The sequence below is a fragment of the Colossoma macropomum genome, unplaced genomic scaffold, assembly GCF_904425465.1.
Source record: "Colossoma macropomum unplaced genomic scaffold, Colossoma_macropomum, whole genome shotgun sequence".
Taxonomy (NCBI): domain Eukaryota; kingdom Metazoa; phylum Chordata; class Actinopteri; order Characiformes; family Serrasalmidae; genus Colossoma; species Colossoma macropomum.
Window position 1 is genome coordinate 41,877,629 of NW_023494803.1, and position 21,797 is coordinate 41,899,425.

At 38.9% G+C, this 21,797-nt stretch overlaps 1 protein-coding gene across 1 annotated transcript in view; it reads right to left on the reverse strand.

The window, feature by feature from the left end:
- Nucleotides 1-21,797, reverse strand: part of emilin1b (elastin microfibril interfacer 1b) — a 55,845-nt gene that overhangs the window by 12,616 nt on the left and 21,432 nt on the right. Inside the window, exon 2 of the mRNA XM_036592539.1 lies at nucleotides 5,849-5,971. Within this exon, the coding sequence (XP_036448432.1) occupies nucleotides 5,849-5,971 (123 nt within the window). The remainder of the gene's footprint in view (nucleotides 1-5,848; nucleotides 5,972-21,797) is intronic.

Below are 21,797 nucleotides of genomic sequence, written 5' to 3' on the forward strand. Positions count from 1 at the left end.
CCTCAGTGAACCACCTGGGTTAGCATGGAGCTGACGTCTCAGAGTTAGGCGTGAGTATTGGCATCCCAGCGTTAGATTTACCAAATAAGCAGTATTAAATTAGCTCTCACACTTTCTAAGGCAAGAAGGTAGCATGAAGCTATAGCATCATATAGCCAGGCCTTAGCCTGAAGTCCCTGCTGAAAAGATCAGCACAGACCAGCATGAATTCCATACTGGACTAATCTGGTTTAAACTGGTCTAATCATTTTAAACTGTTACTTTAATCTCTAACCAACTCCACTCAGATTGCAACTGTTTTAGATGATTTGGTTTTAGTTTTTTAGTTTTTGTCTTTGTTGATTTATTATTTTTATTGTTATTAAAACTTTTTTGGTGTCATTTGATATAGTTTTTGTTATCATTTTACTATTTTATGAGTACTATGATTATTATTGTGTTTTTTTATTTACCCTACTCAGTTGTTTCATTTATTTATTTTAATTACTAATGTTCCTAATACATGTATTTGACTTGTTAATTATATATATAAGTTAATTCTGATTTTATTATATAATTTTTGTTATATTATTAATTTTGTGATTATACATATTTATAATGTTTTTATATATTTTTTTGCTACACTGTAAACGAGGCTCCCTCTCAGTGTACTCCGGGTTTAAATAATGGTTGACTGATTGGTCATGCTGGTTAGCCAGTGTACCAACATCCACAACACATGCTGGTTTGCTGGTCACCTGCTGTGCTAGTTTGTGCTGTTTTTTCTAGGAGGGGTTAGCAATGCTAGTGTATTAAATTAGCATCCCAATGGTGCCTCTTATTACATACATTAGCAACATTTGGTAACTATTATTTTAAGCTCTATATTGGCAACCAACCGAACATGTGAGTGTTTCAGATATGAATGTATTTCAGCCTCTTTATCTTAATCCTACAAGACAAATCTCTGACACATGGTTGGATTTCCAATTTGAGTTTGGTCGCTGTTTTCCCAGGGCTATTGGTTACACTCTGTAAGCCACCGAACACCCGTCTCTGCGTCTCAGTTTGGTTCCACAGGCAGCGTGAGAAAAATCCGAGGGAAAGCAGGTCGCCCTCAGGAGAGCCGGAGTGGAAAAATAAGTGTCGGTGTTTTAGCAGGGTTCAGGCCTAATTCCTGCGGTGAGCTGGTTGTGGAGTTTGGATCGACGTGCCATCCCATTCCTTGCATACATAGCCGTGTATGTGTTCTGTCTAAGAGGAATAAAAAATTTTCCAGCTGGGTGCCCCTGTGTGCGCCGCCAGCCGCTGGAGTCCTGAACCCAACCACCTCCTGACCAAACAAACATTTTAACACTGGCTTCTGTTCATCTCCGCCATCCGTCATCATCTTAAAGCGATAATTCAGCAAAAAAGACAACTTTCCATAACCACGCTTGCTTCTTCAGTCTTTACGATGGAGCTACAAGGCTAATGTATCTAATAAGTAACTGAGGCTTATACTTATAATTATACTTAGTACTGAGAGGACTGGACTCTATTTTTTATAAACATGGATTAAAGTATATTAGCATAGCCAAAAACAGTAGCAGCATCTAAAACCTGAATTTTATTTGTACCTTTGGACCTGTTTATAAATAACAGAATATTAGAACCTGTGCAAAAGTCACACTTTATTTATTTAATTTAAAACAAACTATATTTAAGTTCAATAGTACTCTGTCTAATTCTTTTCATATGTAGTTGCACTAGTAAAAATATATACATATAATAAAAAATTAATATACAGCCATACTCTGCTAACATGCTGCCATGAAAAGGCTACAGTACTGTTACCATTATTCAGTGTTGTGGCCTTAAATTAGAAGAATGAAGACTGACTTGTTTAGGACTCGAGGATTAGGACTATTGACCTGGGACTTGACTTGAGACTCGCCTGTACTGACTCGGGACTTGAGGGTCAAGACTTGAGACTTAGGCCCAGTCCCATTTCTTCTGTTTACCCCCACCCCTTGTTTTCGAGTGTTGCCCCTTGGAACTGAGTTACGGGGTAGTGGTTGAAATCTTCCCTCTGAAATGGGACCCTCAAATAAAAAGAGCATCACTTCATTAACAGCTACCAGCGCTGCTCTGTAGGCGACCCTGCCAGTCTGCAGTGACAGCAGAGGAGGGTAAAGTTCAGCTCCTCACTGCTGGGCTTTAGTTACATTTAGGACATCATATGATCTTCAAAGAGGGGGGCAATTATTTATTATCGCCCACCCCTAATTCTTCAGTGATATGAAGCTGAAGTCAGATATTCACCAGATTCTTGTTCGAATTTTCCCATTCCACCTTAAATGGAGCAGCAGTTACATTCTGGTGCTTCAGGCGTCAGAACTGCTGGACTATTTAAGGTGGAACAGGGAAAGTTAGTTAGCTAGCTACCGTGACATTAGCATGCTATTAGTGATTTTTTTTGCATACACTGAAACGACATTAAACTGAGATAATACAGTGGATATCAGAATTTTAACAGAGAAAATTCTCATATTTGTGGGTCTCTTTGGTCTCTTGTTCAGCCGTCTCGCTAGTTTTTCTTTTTTTCTCATATCTCTCTGTTTGGAGTCTCTGAAAAACCTCAGTTTGGAGGGTCATGTAGCCCCAACACTTCACCCCACCCCTCTATCTCAACAAGAATCAGGACACCCTACACCTAGACGGGAACGCGCAAAACGGAGGGGTAGGGCTGAGTGGTAGGGGCGAGGGGTGAAATGGGACTGGGCCTTACTTGTTACTTGAAACTGAGTGACTTGTTCCCACCTCTGGGTATGAAGCTGATTAGTGGTGTATAGGCTTCTGTTGCTTCTTAGCTACATAAGCCTTGTAGCTCCAGTGCTAAAAGCAAAGAAGCAAATTCAGACACCACCTGTACAGAAAGACTTTCACACATGAATAAAGCACACACGTTTTCTGCACTTCACAAGTGAGATGTGACTTTTTTGTAAGGCCAGACGTGTCTTGGCAGACTGACAACCTCTGGAGTAAGATGGAAAGTGTCAAGTTGATGTTTTACCAAACTATCGCTTTAATAAGCACCTCAGATGTCCAGCAAAGTGTAGAGGTGAGGAGCAGTGTGATAATACGACTGATGGCTTTAAACAGCGGCTTTCCAACAGAAACACAGCGAAGCTTCACTCAGCACTGCGGAACCTCAGACAGCACTAAATAAAGAGCATAAAAACAGAACTGTTTTCACTCTAAATCGTACGACTCGCGGGTAACCACACACATCAGCATTAAGAACCAGCCCAGGCCAAACTTCAAACCAGCCTCTTCTCAGCAAACCTCTCAAAACCTACAAAGAATGTTTAAACGTCTGTTGGCCATTAAGATGATTTTCAAACCGATGAGAGCCAAAGACGCACATTAGTGCTGCGTTCAGGTGCTCACTGGAGGACTGTTAACCAGGAAATACGACTTCAGTGCATTTGGGTGATTGATGAAAGACCAGACCAGGGTTATTAAAACTTTTCCACTAGTTTTTATTTTATTTAGTTTGTTTGTTTTTTTCAGTTAGTCTTAAGCAGTGGTGGACAGAAATGAAGTAAATGTAATTCGTTGCTGTACTTAAGTAGTTTTTCCTGTATCTGTATTTTACTGAAGTTTTTCCATTTTGGGTGACTTTTTACTTTCACTCCTACATTTCAAAGTCAACTATCTCACTTTTTACTCCACCACATTATGAGAAATTTGTCGTTCCTTTTGGTTTATGTATTTATAAAAACATAACATGTCAAAATGAAAGAAGCGCAAAGCAAGAACACCAATCAGGGCACAGCGGTCACTGTGTTTTGAGCTTGTTTTGACCTGTTGGTCATACCGACCCAGTGCAGCACACGGTTCAACATCAGCGCAGCAGCGTAAAATTTTGGGAGAGTCTATTCAACATAAATGATGAACTAACCTAACTTTGTGTAAACAGACCACAATATAGAAATATGTACTCATATGCAGTTGTGACTGACGTGTCTTTATTCTGAATTTATACAAACACATTTCATTTTATAGTAAATTAGTTTTGGCTAGTTTATGTTTATGAACAGAGACCTACAGATGCAGTTTAGTAAAGGAAACTCATTTTGTGAATCTGAGTTCAAAGTTTTATTAATCTTAAACTTGTAACTAAGTTGCAAATAAATCTTAAACTGAAACTTTGCTTGTTTGTAAAAAGTGATTTCAGAGACACTCAGTTCTACCTGATGGAAACTGTTCGCCTTCAGTGTTTTGTGCTGATGATAATTTTAATAGACATCAGCGTCACTAATTAATGACATTCTATTAAAAGACTGGTTTACCAAGAGAGACACTGGAGTATTTTCACCTAAAATGAGTTAATGAAGCGAGTCTTGTTATAAAAATGATAACAGGACATTAAAGTCATAATTAATCTTTTAGTACTTTTACTTTCGATACTTAAGTACATTTGATGGAAAATACTTTTGTACTTTTCCTCAAGTGGAGGTCTAAATGGAGGAACTTCTACTTTTACTGGAGTAATATTTTACCTTGGGTGTCTCTACTTTAACTCAGGTAGATGGTTTGTGTACTTCGTCCACCGCTGGTCTTAAGCATACATTGATAGTTTTGTTTTTACTTTTTGAACAGTAATAGTTTAAGTATTTAGTATTATGGTAAACACTGTGATAGCAGGCATTTTATAAGAGTAGTATAAAATAAACCCAGCAGCAGACTGAGCTCAGCTCGACTCCAGCTTTACTCAAAGACCAAACACAGAAACACACTTCTAAACTCTGATTCACACCAAAGTTTATTTCTCAGTCATTCTGTTTTGTTTTAGTTTAGTAGCAGACATTACAGTTTTTTACGTGTTTTTGAAAACTGTCATTTTAGTTTTGTTACAGTTAAAGCTGCACTATGTAAGATTTCATTGTTAAAACTGAAATAAGTATCATTACTGAGTGAGGAGAATATAAACAGGCTAAAATATAGTGAGCGTGAGCTGCTGTGAGTCGCCCTGTAAAGCCTGAGATCATCATTTAAAGTCAGGCGCCGAGTTTTTCACACCACGTTGTACGTCTTTACGTATTAACGTCACACACAGACTCAAAAAGAAGGTCTGACTCGATGTTTCAGCCTCAAACGATCTCAGAATCAACATCACACTGATGAAGATGTGATGAATATAGTAGATAATTCACTCACATCCTCAGAGACGCTCCTTCACCCAGTTTAGTTCTCTTTGAGCTCCAAATCCTCAACTCCTAAAGTGTTGCTTTTCACTGCTAGTTTTTGCTTTAATAATAGTGTTACTTAACTACATAATACAAAACTATGATATCTGTCTTTATTTATATAGACAGACACACAATTACACACACAGAATTGCCTCTCAATGTTTTTCAGGTTGGTCAGACACTAGAGGGCACTCCTGAGTGAGTTCAAAATTAATGAGCTCTTTTTTTTTGCTCTTTATAAATGCTTCCTCATGTTTATATATGGAGGTGCAGGTCATAAATATGTGCACTCACTAAGACACATTATTCATATGTGTAACGTACTCAGTAAAATAAAGTCATTCTGATTCTGATTATACGAGTTTACTGAACAATGGATGATTACAGGAAATAAGACTTTAGTCTTTTAAATGGTGTGATATGATGAATCGTGATTAGCATGAACAAAAAAAAACTAGTTTTAGGTTGACTTTGACGGGTTGACTGTTATTCTAAAATGTGGAAGTAATAAAGTATAAAAGAGTATAAAGAAAAGCCCTTCATGAGTAGATGTGTCCAAATGTTTGATGAGAACAAACACAGAAACACACACACACACACACACACACACACACACACAGAGATATACTCACATTACGGCGCGTGCGCACTGCACCCCCCATGTGCACGGCTGGTATTCAGGTTTTACGTACGTCTCCACTCCGTCTTCAACAACACAGCTCACCGTCTTCGTCACCACGTACGCACACCAGTTCCTGCACACACACACACACACACACACACACACACACACACAGTTAATACATTAAACTCATAATGATTACTCATCAGTTCAGAACTTCTCATAATTCAAGCCTGATTTTGTTTTATGAATTATGTTTTATTTATTAGAAACACCTACCGTGTGATTCCACTAAGTGGGCATTTTTTTAGAAATGCCTACCTTGTGCTTTCACTCACTGGCCACTTTATTAGAAATGCTTACCTTGTGCTTTCACTAACTGGCCACTTTATTAGAAATGCCTACCTTGTGCTTTCACTAACTGGCCACTTTATTAGAAATGCTTACCTTGTGCTTCCACTCACTGGCCACTTTATTAGAAACGCCTACTTTGTGATTCCATTCACTGGCCACTTTATTAGAAACGCCTACTTTGTGCTTTCACTAACTGGCCACTTTATCAGAAATGCCTACCTTGTGATTCCACTATGTAGGTGTACGGTTTACCAGCCCCCCCTACCTCATGCATTACTGAGAAGAGACCACCATAGGACCACCACTAATCAGATACTGTATGGTACAGATTATAAAAGAAGTCCACGAACAAGGAAAGTCAGAGGAAGAAAAAGCGCTGCTGTGTTTAGTGAACATTTCATACAAATCAGCACCACATAAATTGATGTAAATGGAGATTTTATATATAAAGATAGTAAATAATTTAGGTATTGATATGGAAGATGTATAATCCCAATACTGAGAAATACACACAAACACACAATTAACCTTTATAAGTTATTGTCATTTTGCTGTACATCGTTATGTATACACTTATAAGCAATTAATATATAGTTACTTTAATAATCACTTACATTTATATTTGATATACATTGTTTTGTTTGAGTCTGCACTTCCAAATTTACCCGTTTCCTGACAAAAACTTGGCAAAACGTTAAGGATGTTTGTCCTTTTCTCGCATCAAATTTAAATCATAATAAAATGATGAAATCAAAGTTTAGAATCTGTACTTTGCACAAAATGTTTCTGCTCATTTCTGTGAGTCGGAAATAATTTAATAGATTGTAGGAAGAGGCGATTCAAGGCACGAGCACCATGGAGGAGCCCGGAGGACTAACAGACTACAAATGAGAAATTTACAGTAACTCTCTGAAATGAACCATGAAAAGAGCTCCATTCATTAGAATCAGAAGCATGAAGGATTTTTCCACTGAGATCTCCAACACTAGAGTGGCAGGAGGAGCAGATTCAGGATAAAACCCACTGTTTTCCTGAGCTCAGTGTCAGATTTATTGTGTTTCTGAGTCACTCTGAGCAGATCTGTCATCTCCTGGTGTCATAAATTAGCAAATAATTGTAAGTAAACAGCATTTTTATTCAGTAAGCAGCTTTATCAAAATCAGAATCTTCTGGTCTACTGCTCTGGATCTTCACGCAGATCCAATCAGCCCTCTGTCTGGTTCTGTTTTAGTCTGCTAGCAAAATCAACAAACACCTGACCAGCATACAAGCCATCTGTCTTTAAAGCGATAGCTCAGCAAAAATCTAATTCTCCTCTTTACCCCAGATTTAGTCAGTCAGCCAAGACATGTTTAGTGCTTCTTTAGCTTTAGCGCTGGAGCTAAGAGGCTAATTCAGCTAACAGGTAAAAGAGGCTTATATTCCAACATTAGCATGGTGCTAACTGCAGTCACCACACACAAGCTTCGCAGTGTACACAGCTGTTCAGTGATCTCTGATAGACTCCATTATGTAGTTTCTGACACTGACAAAAGCACAGACACAACAACCTGACACGCTTAGCAAAAAGTGCAGAGCCCCTAACCTGACATGGTGACTACTTTAATAAGGCGTGGCCACACATTACTATACTGATGCTATGAATTACTATACTGAGGCCACAATTTACTATATGGAGGCCACAAATTACTGTATGGAGGCCACAAATTACTATATTGAGGCCACAATTTTCTATATTGGGGCCACAAATTACTATATTGTGGCAACAAATTGCTTTATTGAGGCCACAAATTACTACATTGAGGCCACAAATTACTGCTTTGAGGCAACAAATTGCTTTATTGAGGCCACAAATTACTACATTGAGGCCACAAATTACTGCTTTGAGGCCACAATTTATAGATTCAGGCCAGAAATTACTATATTGAGGCCACAATTTACTATATAGAGGCCACAAATTACTACATTGTGGCAACAAATTGCTTTATTGAGGCCACAAATTACTAAATTGAGGCTGCAAATTACTTTATTAAGGCCACAATTTACTACATTGAGGCCACAAATTGCTTTATTGATTCAACAATTTACTATATTGGAATCACAATTTACTATATTGGAGCCAAAATTTACTATATTGTGGCCACAAAATACTACAATGAAGTCACAAATTACTTTATTGAGGCCACAGGTTTCTATTTAGAGGCCAGAAATGACCATGTTAGAAACTTGTGGCCTCAATATACTAATTTGTGGCAATGTCTTATTAAAACATATTTACCATATCACCTTAGGGGCTCCATAAAAAAGGCTACTATATAGTACCAAAAAAGTTCTACGACCTGGAACATTGGTGGAACCTTTACAGGTGAAATATTTAATGATCTGTGTTTTCCATCACAGAGAGGAACTATTTAACCATGTAAAGAACGATTTATTATAAGTAATGTAGATAATGTAGTACTAATATATAAAACATTCAGTAAGCCTGAGCTTTGTCTGTATAGGAACACAGTTAGCACCGTGCTAATTGGTGTGTTATCAGCTTCCATTACTTGTTAGCTACATTAGCTCCAGTGCTAAAACTAAAGAAGCAAACTTCAGACACCGAACACATCTTGGCTTTTTTTTGCCAAACTGTTGCTTTACTATGAAGGCAGCGATTGTCCCATTCTGTCTACAAGCCGATTAGCTGCCCAGAAGTTCCTGACCAGTGCAGTTCTGTCCTGATTCAGTTTGTATTCAGCATATATTTCCCAAAAAGCTCTTATACATGAAGACAAGGGCTTCTCTGTGTGTATAAAAGGTCTCTGATGGAAAATATGATGTAATCTCAGAGGATAAATCCTATCTCTCCCAATTCATTGTCAACAGTACTCGCCCAGCCCTATGAGAGCAACATGGGTGGCATTGCATCATAAAAAGACTAGACAAAAAACCACATGTGGCATCAGCTTCTCTCCACCACACCAAGCAGGAATCATCTGTCTGGTGTTCAGAGCTCTGATCAGCAACGCTGACGTGCTGAAATCAGTTATAGACCTCTGAGAATGTGTCGCCTCAACAAGGCCCAAATGAGGAACACTTGTTTTTCTTTACCCATTCAGAAATCTGACACATGGCTATACATGCACACACATCATAAAGGGTCAGGCATATATTTCAAAATATGTGTACTTACATATAAGCATCAAATATTGGACTTACAAGCATAATATATGAACCATAGAGTACATATATATCTGACACATAGCTGCAAACATCTCAGTACAGTTATAATTGATACTACATGATCTGTTTTTAATTTCTTTTCATTTATTTCATGTTTTAACTATTTTATTGCATGGCTCTCATTATGCATGTTGTTAGAGTTTAGTTATGTAGGTATTCATTTTCACTACATTAGGACGTATGTAGAAGAAACAAAGGAGACCGTATACTATATAACATGAAGCTGAGTAATATATGCCATCCATGTATGAATGTTTTCCATCATATATTATTAAATATATGTTAGAAATACACTATATGGACAAAAGTATTGGGACACCCCTCCTATTTATTGAGTTCAGGTGTTTCAGCCACACCCATTGCTAACAGCTGTATAAAATTAAGCACATAGTCTTGCAGTCTCCATAGACAAACACTGGCTCTAAAATGGGTTGTACAGATGAGCTCAGTGACTTTAAACATGGCACTGTCATAGGATGCCACCTTTACCACAAGTCAGTTTGTGACATTTCTGCCCTGCTAGATCTGCCCCAGACAACTGTAAGTGCTATTATTGTGAAATTGAAGCATCTAGGAGCAACAACAGCTCAGTCATAAAGCGGTAGACCACTCAAACTCACAGAGTGGGGGCGCCGAGTGCTGAAGTGCACAGTGCCTTCTCTATCTGTCAGTCTGATGGACGAGTCTGGGTTTGGCGAATGCCAGGAGAACGTTACCTGCCTGACTGCACTGTGCCAGCTGTAGAGTTTGGTGGAGGAGGGATGATGATATGGGGCTGTTTTTCAGGGGTTGGTCTAGAACCCTCAGTTCCAGTGAAGGGGAATCTTAATGTTTCAGCACCAAGACATTTTGGACAATTGTACACTTCCAACTTTGTGGAACAGTTTGGGGAAGAACCTTTCCTGTTCCAGCATGACTGAGCCCCAGTGCACAAAGCAGCTCCATAAAGTCAGGCTGGGTCAGTTTGGTGTGGAAGAACTTGACTGGCCCTCACAGAGTCCCTGACCTCAACCCCATCCACACACCTTTGGGATGAACTAGAATGGAGATTGTGAGCCAGACCCTCTCGTCCAACATCAGTGTCTGACCTCACAAATGCTCTTCTGGATGAATGGGCAGAAATTCCCACAGACTCTCCAACATCTTGTAGGAAGCTTCCCAGAAGAGTGGAAGCTGTTAGAGCTGCAAAGGGGGACCAGCTCCATATTAATGCCTGTGGATTTAGAATTGGATTCATAAAAGCTCCTGTAGGTGTCCCAATACGTTTGCCAAAATTGTGTATATATTATAAATATATATGTTGATATATGTTAATATTTGAAAATGGCCAATTTCAAATACATTGGGATGTGTCACATATATGTCCATATGTGTGTAAAATAAGTTGGATATAAAGGAAATCCAAATATGCTAATGTGTGAGTATGGGGAAAAACAAAAGGCATTTTTGAGCCTTTACGCAGAACTGACATCACAAAACTGGCATCCTCCCCAAAACACCCCACACAAACCAGCAAGCTGTGACAAGTTAAGTGGTTTTGGCAGCAGTTTGAGTAGCCAGCACTGTTTCATGATAAAAGTACTCTAGTTAAAGCAGCACGCATAGTTTCATGAGGTGTCAATTCAGTGTGAGCTGGTTTATAGCAGAAATGTGGCAGTATTCACTTTTAGGCTGTGTTAGACTGCAGGCAAATCTGATTTGTTTGCGACTGTCCAGGCTGGTATTTGTGGGTGATCAGATCGGATTCGTGTGTCCAGACATCACCAGTCTATCTGCATGGGTTGCCATGGTAACAACATACGCATCGATAATTGCTGCTGATTTCAAATGCGGATGCAGGAGAGATGGAGGAGCATCATCTCGCCCTCCAAACTCTTCAGAACTCTCTTCATCATCATGAATCTTTGGAGCTCTTCTTCAATCCCAGCACTTCATCACTCTGGATTTGACACGTTTGTTGCAATGTAAGAGACGCAAAAGACACTTTGAAATCTGATTAGGCGGTCCAGACTGAGACACATCTGTAAAAATCCAACTGGAGTTGAATTTCAAAACTCCGCCAAATGTGGTTTGGATCTGATCTGCAAACATTGCAAAAATCAGATTTCATGTGTTTTTTTGCTGTTCAGACTATCGAAAGTCTATCCGGATACGACAGAAATCAGATTCGGGCTGGCAGTCTGAACAAGGCCCAAGGACTGCTATACAACCTCATTCAGAGGGTCCGGTGACATTCAAGGGTATAAAATGCCCCGAGAACAAAACATATCAACTTTGGAACATCTTCGTTTATGACAGGCTGAGAAAGGAGTCATTTTCAGAAGCACTGTTCACAGAGAAATGCAGCCTAGATCGAGAATTCTTCATCCGGGCACGTTGTGGACTACAAAATAACAACATGACCTCCATCACGCACTGATATTCTGTAGTTTTACACTCAGGGCCTCATCTAAGGGGAATTCCACCAATCTTTGAAAATTGTCTGCATAACTAAATGGTTAAGACAGCGGTTTTGTTTCATTCAGAGGGATTTTCTCTCTAATGTTTAAACAGTAGAACCTTTTTTGTTCTTCAATGGTCCAAAGTCCTCTCTCTCTCTCTGGTCAGTGGTCTGTAAATGTTCCTCTTGCAGTGCTGGTTGTGATGACAGTGAAATCAGTGTCCTGTTGTAAGATGTCTGCTCTGCAAAAATGATATCTTAAGAGAAATCATCTTAAATCTAGTCTAAATATCTAATATTTCTCATGTTCAGATAGTTGTATGAAAATTATAAGATTGTAGATTTTTTTACTTGTTTTGAGTAATTTTATTGAGGAAAATGATCTCACTATATTGGCATATAGTATAATTTTGTTTGTTTCAAGCACATTTCTTAAAGTTAAGTTCTTGTTATAAGCATAATTATCTGCCAATATAGTGAGTTAATTTTACTTATTAAAATTACTGAAAACGCATCTAGAAATAAGATAAACAATCTTATTATAAGCTGACAATAATTTAAACATGAGGAATATTAGATATATCAACTAGATTTAAGACAATTTAACTTGCCAAGATGCCATTTTTGCAGTGTACTCTGAGATTAAGGACTACTTTTAAATTAGAAACAGGTTTAGACCTGTTTCAACATCAGAACAGCAGAATCTGTTACACTAAATTACTGATTTATTATCCTTCATTTTTCACTGTGCTAAAATTCACAATGCAAATAAGTTGAATTAAGATTTATATGCTAATATTCAGTGTATTTCACTTATTACTCAGCTGTAGCGAGTCTCAAGTAAACTGATGTAAAAAGCAGCTTTTTCTACTTATTTCAAACCTTTGAACTCTAATCAGAGCTACTTATTTCTAGATTGGACTTATTTTAAGATTTTACTGCTGCACAGACAGATAATTTCACTAGAATTAAGTCATTTTCTCCTCAAATTCAGTGACTATTTCTAGTATTTTAGCTCATCATTTCGCATCTTTCATATAACCATAATAATAAAAATGGAGATTTTGGTGCTGGTGTGCTTAAAAACCACCTACACGAGTCTGTTTGTGTTAAGAGGAAGATTCTGTAGGTCAATTTTGATTTCTGAACTATCGCTTTAACACAGCTCAGTTCCAGTGTGTGGTCTGATTCAGAATCTACTGTTGCCAACAGATAAAAAGAAGCACAAATGCTGTTACTGAGCTCTGTTTAAAACCCTTAATCACGCAAATATACACCACACCATATATTCTTCAGTAACATGAGGCAGGCCTGAACTTCCTCCAGTTCTGCGGACCTCCTTGCCCACCTGCCTTTAGCTCCACTTCCTGCTGACCATCACTGACCTGTGAAGGATTTCCTGCCCGTCCAGCTGCTGACGCCGCCTGCCAGCAGAATGTCATGTTTCGGGCTTTGCGTGTTCAGCGCAGCTGGTGCCAGATGACAGAGTGACGTCAGGGGGCAGGCTGGCGTGGCTGAAGTGCAGGATGTTTGTAATTAATTGTAATGGGTGCGGAGAATAGCGCAGTGTTTTGAGCGGAGCAGGACGGAGGGTCTAAGCCAAGTTCTTTAGAATGGACTCCATTCAGCTCCATTAAGGGGAATGATCACCACTACTGCTAATAAAAACTGCTTCCTTTCTTCTCTGGCGCTCATTCAGTGACCTAAATGTAACATCAGGTGATATGGTGAGTCAGGAGCAACGCTGGAGAGGGCTATCAGGTAAATTCCTGGTGGGCTGGCAGTGTTTTGGGCCGAACTATGAGCGAATCTATGAACTCGCGCATTTACACTGCAAAAAATGGTCTCTTATCAACTGAAATGATCTTAAATGCAGTTGATATATCTAAAATGTTTCAATTTGAGAGTCTTGTAAGCTTGTTATGAGATTATTTAACTATTTATAGACATTTTTTACTTGTCTTCAGTGATTTTATTAAGTCAAATGGTCTCATTATATTGGCAGATAATTTTGCTTGCTGTAAGAAACCAGACAAATTATCTGCCAAAACAGATACTAAATAAAACACTCAAAACAAGTGAAAAATGTCTAGAAAAAAATTATATAATCTTATAATAAGCTTACAACACTCTCAAAGAGAAATTAGAGATATTGACTAGATTTAAGATAATTTCACTTGATAACATTTTTGCAGTGTAAACACATGAATGTTTGCACAAACTATAGAATTTACAGCCAAGTGTTTATCTGTAGTAATAGAATGTGTTTAAATGGTTCTATATAGCACTAAAAATGGTTTTTCTATTGCATACAGGCTTGACCTCAAAATAGAAGAACCCTTTTTGGTGCTATTTAAAACCATATACAACACATTCTCCATCAATCTGAAGAACCATTTCACCATGTAAAGAACCGTTTATCATGCAAATGGCTCTTTCAGTGTTAATTGTTCGATATACCACCGTCTTTACCAAAGAACCCTTGAAGAACCATCTTTTTTAAGAGTGTAGCTGAAGTTAGCAATTTTATCCCATTTCTCTTTCCACCTTAAATAATATATTAACTACATTCAGGTGCCTTAACAGGTGCTTGTGTGTAACTGCTGCGCTGTTTAAGGTGGAATGGAAATTTGAATAAGAAACTAATAACAGAAATTAGCACATTAAGTTCAGCATGACAGGGTGGATCTGACTTAGCAGGCTGCTCTACAGAGTTCATTACTTTTTCTGCATTAATTATGTATTTGTGAATCATGTGAAGATGGACAGCAGTGACAAGAACTGCAAAAACCAAGCTGGAACCGAGAAGACAAGAATGAAAAAGGTACTTAAGGAGGATGAGGACATATCCGAGCAGGAATGTGGTGAGAAATGGTGACCATAACTTACTTAGCTAGCCTTGATTTGTAGCAGCACTGGCTCTGGCCCTTTGGGGGCCCTAAGTAGGGGCCCTCCATCTTTGTCATCTTTCATTGCCACTACCATGGGCACAAAAACCAAATAAATCAATTAAACAGTCTGGCTGTAACAATACTTGAAATAAATGGGCTGTTTATAATGTACATTGCATGTGTGCCAAATTAAACACAATTTTAACTACACTCTGCTTTACGTACAGGCCTATAAATGTGGGCTACTTTGCATCACAAAGCATTAAATCATGCATTATCTAATCTACTGTTAATGAAATCAAGCTAAATAGCTTCCTTAATAGTGGGCTAACATTGATGCCAAGTGGCCTTGGTTCACCTATCTGCTTTTTGCATTATGTAATAAAAATAAGAAGCCTTGAGAGGAAATTACCAAACAGTACTGGACACCCTGGAGTTACCTCTGCAATACGATACAATGCAAGACAATTATTCTCTTTTTCCTCAGATAGTTTTAATGGAATTAGACACCTTCATTGCCATTAAAACAAGAATAACTTTGTGGATTTCCTATTTTGATGCTTATACAGACAATAATATCAGGAAAAAAGGACTACAGACTTAAGAATCCTGCCATACTCCACTTTCAACCAGTTTCCAAACCTTCCTTTTGAAGTAAAATTTTAGAGAAAGTTATTTTTGAATAATTAAACATTTCTGGTATCAAACAGATGAGTGTGGTCTGTGGTGTGATTGACCTCAGGTTAGTGCTGAGGCATTCTCTTTCAGTCTTATTGGATTTTAGCAAAGCTTTCAACACCACTGATCACAAAATTCTCATCCACTATGTTGAAAAGTGTGCAGACCTCTCAGGCACAGTTTTACAGTAGTTTAAAGTCATATTTAATGAATAGACAGCTTTTGATTGCATTGCGAGATCATTCATCAAATATCTCTTGTGGAGTCCCACAAGGTTCAGTTTTAGGGTATTTGCTTTTCTCTTTCTTCATGTCAAGTAAAGAGGCGATGAGATCAGTTTTTAGATCAGATTTCAGTTTGCTGATGATGATGAAGAAATTGAAACTTTTTTCTTTTATTGCTGTTACTAAACTTTGTCACTCATCTGTAAAGCACTGTGATCTGCTACAAAAAGTGCAGAAACAAAAAAAGGAGCAAAGAACCAGATCAGCTCAGCACAAAGAAACTGGCAAAACTTTGCAAAGGGAGCCCAGGTGTTTATATATGTGAGTAAATCACAGTCCTGAAATCAGCTACAGGTGAGTGATGATGATGAGTGGGCGGAGCCAGAGTGGAGCTGGAGCCAGAATGAACCAATCCAAACTGGGCGAGTCCAGGCGCCGTCTCTCCAGAGGGGAGATTTTAAGACGAAAGGAAAAAACACTGGACCTCTTTCTTTAACATCATCTGTTTTCTCAAAAGTCTGATACCTCAATGCAAAAGCAGTTAATCTGATGTGACTGTGTGCTGTTTGAACTAGACAAGCTCTCCAACATAAACACATGAAAATATCTTTTCAATGATCATTAAGAAGAGAATCGCTGACATTTTAATTTTAGGTCACAAAGTGTAACAGCAAATATCAGCACAAAAAACTGAAATATATTTACATGACAGCTACGTTTCTGATGAGTCGGTGCCTAAAATCTTCATCAAGACTGACTCTGTTGAATGTATATGGGGGGATATTATATGTAGTTCTCTGATTGTGTATTTTGGGGGTCTTAGTTGTAACAGTGTGTTAAACTAACCCCCCGTGTGGAGGCTGTACTTTAGCCTGTCTGGCTCTCACTGTGAGCTGTTTATTTTTTCCAAACGCTGCTAAATTACACACACCAAGAGGAGACAGCATAGCCAGGACCCTTTTTGGTACTATATAGAACCATGTACAACACATTCTACATCAATCTGAAGAACCATTTCACCATGCAGAGAACCACATAATCATGCAAAGCGTTCTTTGAAGAACCATGCTTTTTAAAGAGTATGTGGTTATGCTAATGCAGCGGAGTGCAGTAGACTGTATGAGGCCGTCTTCTCTGACAAAGCCAAGTAATTATACAGTTAATCGGCTGTGGTTTTTGAATTGTATCATGTTGTTTTCTTTTCTATAAGCTTTGCCACTCTTCTTTATTTTTGTCCGGTATGAGGAGGTGAGGAGAGGAGAGAAGAAGCAGGCGTTCACTAACCAACACTAACAGGCTGTATTTCTGTTTTTGGAATAAAATCCTCACGAATAAAACATGTCGTTAGTGGTATCAACATCCACCAGTTACTCAAGAAGAAAAGAAGTATTTTGCAATTGAGTAAAAGTACAAATATTCAATTTCTATACTCAAATAAAGTAAAAATCTTACAAAATAATACTTAAGTAAGCAAGTTCATGTGCTCATGGAAATTGTGGTCAATTATGCTACTACGCAACGTCAAACAATCATTTCCCTCCCGCCCAAACCATCTGCTCCAGCGTAGTTGTTCGAGCAGCATGTTTATGGTGGTTGTAGCCCATCAGGTAGACGTTTGTATAATAAGGGTCTCATCATGTACACAATGCCCAAAAGTGATAGTTGATAGTTTGGGGCTGTAACGTCAGACGTAAAGCTAGCAATGATTTAAATATTTACAGTTTACCTGCTGAAAACTAAGTCCTCCTCAAAAGTGTCTCTGGATTCAGAGGTGCCCCCTGCTGGTCCTATACTGTCTCTGCTTTGGCTAATAGTGTAAAAGTGTTTTCTCTTGGAAATGCAGTTGAGTAAAACTACAAATATTTAATTTCTATACTCAAGTCAAGTAAAAATCTTCCTAAATAACACTTAACTACAGAGTCAAGTCTGTTCCAGGCCTGTTTGCAGCGTATTCTCAACACATCCTGCAGTTGAGGCCCAGCAGACGGCAGAAACAAATAAGGAGACTAAGCTTTCAGGCTGAAACCAGACTGTTCCTCACATAACAGCACGCTCTGTATCTGAATCTGTGATGAGAGATTTACTACTCATCTCTTAATAAGGATAATACAGACCGGACTGAGAAGGAACTCAGACTGTCACAGTGTTCTGGAGAGCAGAGAGAGGCCGACTGTTTATCTGCAGAGGGCTGGATCAGTGTTGGGTCACAGCAGCGGATCTGCATTCTTAACTCATTCGTCATGCGCCGTTTTCTCTGCGTTCCTGCTTTCATCTCAGCTCTGAAACCTTCGGAGAACCGTCTGCAAACCCAGGCAGAACGTCAGAAAGGGAGCAGAGTTTCTGTGTTTGAGGCTGAGTAAGACAGGGAGAGAAAACAAAGGAGCGAGCCGAGCGTATTTGGCAACCTCACGTTTACACGTTTATTCCATTATAGTGAAGCCCCTCTAAACCCACCAATCAGACCTCACAAAAACATTTTTTTTCCAAATCCGTCATGATCTACGCTGGTTTTTCCATTACATTTCCCATCATGTCTTACTAAAACAGAAATATGTGATTAAGTGGATTTGGCTGCGATTCTGCAGCTCCGACTGAAAAGAAGGCAAATCAGCTCAATATAACGACTTTATAATCGAGCTGTTTTCACAAGGAGCAAAAAATAAAAAAAATACAGAGCCGCCTGATTAATACACATCCAATATTTTGGAGTCTTCTAAGTCTGATTTTGGTTATGTGATCTTATTTTAGGATTTCAAAAACCACAAATATGAAAAGATGTCAATTTTAACAATATTGATGGTTATTATTTTATTATCTTATATCTGTAAGTATACACTCTTAAAAAGATGGTTCTTGAAGGGTTCTTTAGTAAAGAAAATGGTTCTATTTAGAAGCATAAGTTCTATACAGAACTATTTAATGCTTCAGATTGATGAACGTGTTGTATTTGGTTCAAAAAGGGTTCTTCTATTGTTATGATGCCAAGCTTGTAATACTAGAAAACTCTTTTTGGTGCTATATAGAACCATTTCCCCATTCTACATCAGTCTGAAGAACCATTTCACCATGCAAAGAACCATTTAAGCATGAAACAGTTCTGTATAGAACTCATGCTTCTAGATACAACCATTGTCTTTACTGAAGAACCCTTCAAGAACCATCTTTTTTAAGTGCACAGATGAAACGAATTGACCACATCAGGCACATATTGAATGGCTGTTATTGCTGTGCTCATCATGCATTTAGCAAGCTAGCACAGCCAACACTGATCAGGCGTAATTTTCAAGCTCTGCATTCAAAGCTGTGAATTTATTTTATTTAGGTCAACATAGAACACAAAGAGCTGGAAGAGAAGCATCTCAATAAATCACTAAACAACTGAAAAACAGCCTTCATGATGAATAAACCAACCAAAGTAGTCCAACATGACAGAATAAGATCTAAAATATTCCATTAACTTCTACTACAAGTTAAGAACGTTCTTTCCTTCCCCTGTAAAGTTACCATTTTAGACATACGAGGTTTTGTTCTGATGGCAATTCTGTCTTTGTGCTTTACATGATCATCCAAACACATCTCAAACCTTAAAGTATTACAATGTATTCTATTAATATTTTGGAATATACTGACAGCATATTTAGATTCATTTTTATAGGGTTTGTTCCTTTTTTACAGCTTATTTCTCCTCATCTTCTCAGTAAAGTCGGTCATTAGTTCCCCCAAAGCTGCCGTTACCGCAGAATGAACAGTTTATTTTCACGCAGTGAAAATAACGGCACTAGTTCTTAGTTCATCTGTCCGCGGTGACGCGTCCACTCAGGGGTTTCACACAAGAGCTTTTGTTCAGCTGTATGAACCCTGAGGCTAACTGCGTCCTCAGCCATTCTGACTGTCAGTGCTGCATCCTTCCTGTTCTCAGCTCTTCCTTCACATCTGTGAGAGTCTGACTGGGTTTTTACACAGCAGGTGTGAAAGCCATGAGAAAGTCTAGCTTCCCAGATTAAAGTCATACTCAGTCAAATGGGGAACGAGCATTGTATTGTGGCATCGGCGTAAAGTGACACACGGGAGCCTTGATTCCACCAAGAGAAGTGCTCACCAGGCACATTATAAAGCACTGCACTCACGAGGGAGGTCATCACTAACCACAGGCTTCACCCTCACAGTGACCAACCCAGAGCACACAATAAACCACAAACCACACACATCTTTACACTAACAAACAACAACAACATTAAAGAACATCAAAAGTCTCTTTTCAGGAGGCCTGCACCTACCATGAGCCTCCACATGTGGCCACTCGTATGGCCACGCCCCCTGAGCTTCTCGGAGGCAGCACCAGCCAGTAGCGGGTCACTACAGTATTATGGCCAATTTAGAATTACAAATCATTACGCTCGTGTGTGAAATCGCTACTCAAAGCGGTTCTGAAGGCAGCACCACCTTCGAGGTAGAACGAACATAATTGGTTACCGTGCACCAGGCGGGGATGAATGTGATTGGTTAAGGTGGAACGGGAAAATTCGAACAAGGAGCTGGCGAATGAGAAGCGACTTCAGCCTCGTAAAAGGTTTAATGTTGAGGGAAATTTTACAAGAAACTGTTCTATTTTTGGAAAAGTTTCCTGCCGGAGATGCGAGAAAAGCAGTTATAGCTGAGCTAAAGCTTAAAGCAGAGCAAAGCAAGTCTGCATTCTCGTTTGTATTTTTATCCTATAGCACCTTAGCACATACTGAGACATTTTTACAGCCAACATGGTAAAATGGACATAAAATGCTGTGGCTCCCAAAGTAGTTTGATTTGAAGTGTTGGAACAGCAATAACAAATCATCCTCTCCAAAAATGTCAGTGTGCAAAACTATTCAAAGTCAGTATTTCATGGTGCAACATTTACACTTTATAACCTCAAAGAAATGTTTCTAGTAGATGCTCACAAACATCTCTTTACTGGAGTCTTTGTCTGTTCACAGGTGCAAAAGCTTCCAGCTCCTTAATGTTCCTTGGTTTCTATACTGCCACAGCTTTCTTTAAATTCCACCAAAAGTCTTCAGAGAGATTTAAATCCAGCGACTGAGATGGTCACTCAAGGATATGCCAGGACCTATCCCTGAGCCACGCTTTGGCAGACTCGGACGTATGCTTGGGATCACTGTCTTGCTGGAAAATCCAATGATCACCAAGCTTCAATTTACACACTGAAGGCATCACATTCTTCTCCAAAATGGCCTGAGATTTCAACAAATCCATGATGTCAGTCACTCGGTCAAGATTGCCAGTTCCTGCAGCAGCAAAACACCCCTCAGCAGGACTGACCCACATCCATGCTCGACCGTAGGGATGGTTTTCTTTTTGTTATAAGCTTTGCTTTTCTTATGCCAGACATATCACTGTTCCATGAGTCCAAACAGTTCTAGTTTAGTTTCATCACTCCATAAAACTGTATCCCAGAACTCCACAGGCCTGTCCAAATTCCTTTTTGCATATTCAAGTTGACTTATTATGTGCTTTTTGGTCAAGAGTGGAGTGCGACAAGGAGTCCAGGCATGAAGTCCTTGCTTGTGTAGTGTTTTTCTTATCGTTTTCACTAATATTTTTGTTCCTGTCTTCACCAGGTCATACTGAAGGCTTTGGCAGTAATGTGAGGTTTTTTCAGCTGTTTTGTCCAAATATCTCATTCGTCTTGGCGACATTTTTTTTCTTTCTTCCACGCCCAGGTAGGTGAGAAAATAGCTGAGAGTGAGATAGTTGAGGTTCAGATAGGGTGAGATAGGTGAGAGTGAGATAATTGAGAATGAGATAGCTGAGGGTGAGATAGTTGGTGAGATAGCTGAGGGTGAGATAGCTAGGGTGAGTTAGCTGAGAGTGAGATAGTTGAGGGCAAGATAGCTGAGGGTGAGATAGTTGAGGGTAAGATAGCTGAGGGTGAGATAGTTGGTGAGATAGCTGAGGATGAGATAGCTGAGAGTGAGATACTTATAATACTCCAAACTGTGTTTTTTCTACTCTAAGTGTCTGGCATAGCTTCTTGTAGCTGTTGTCTTTTTTCTGCTCTCTTAGTTTTTATAAGAGCTTTTTTTCTTTGCCATGTTTCCAGCTGAGCTTGAAAACCTGCATGGGTGGGATTCATATATGTATATATATATA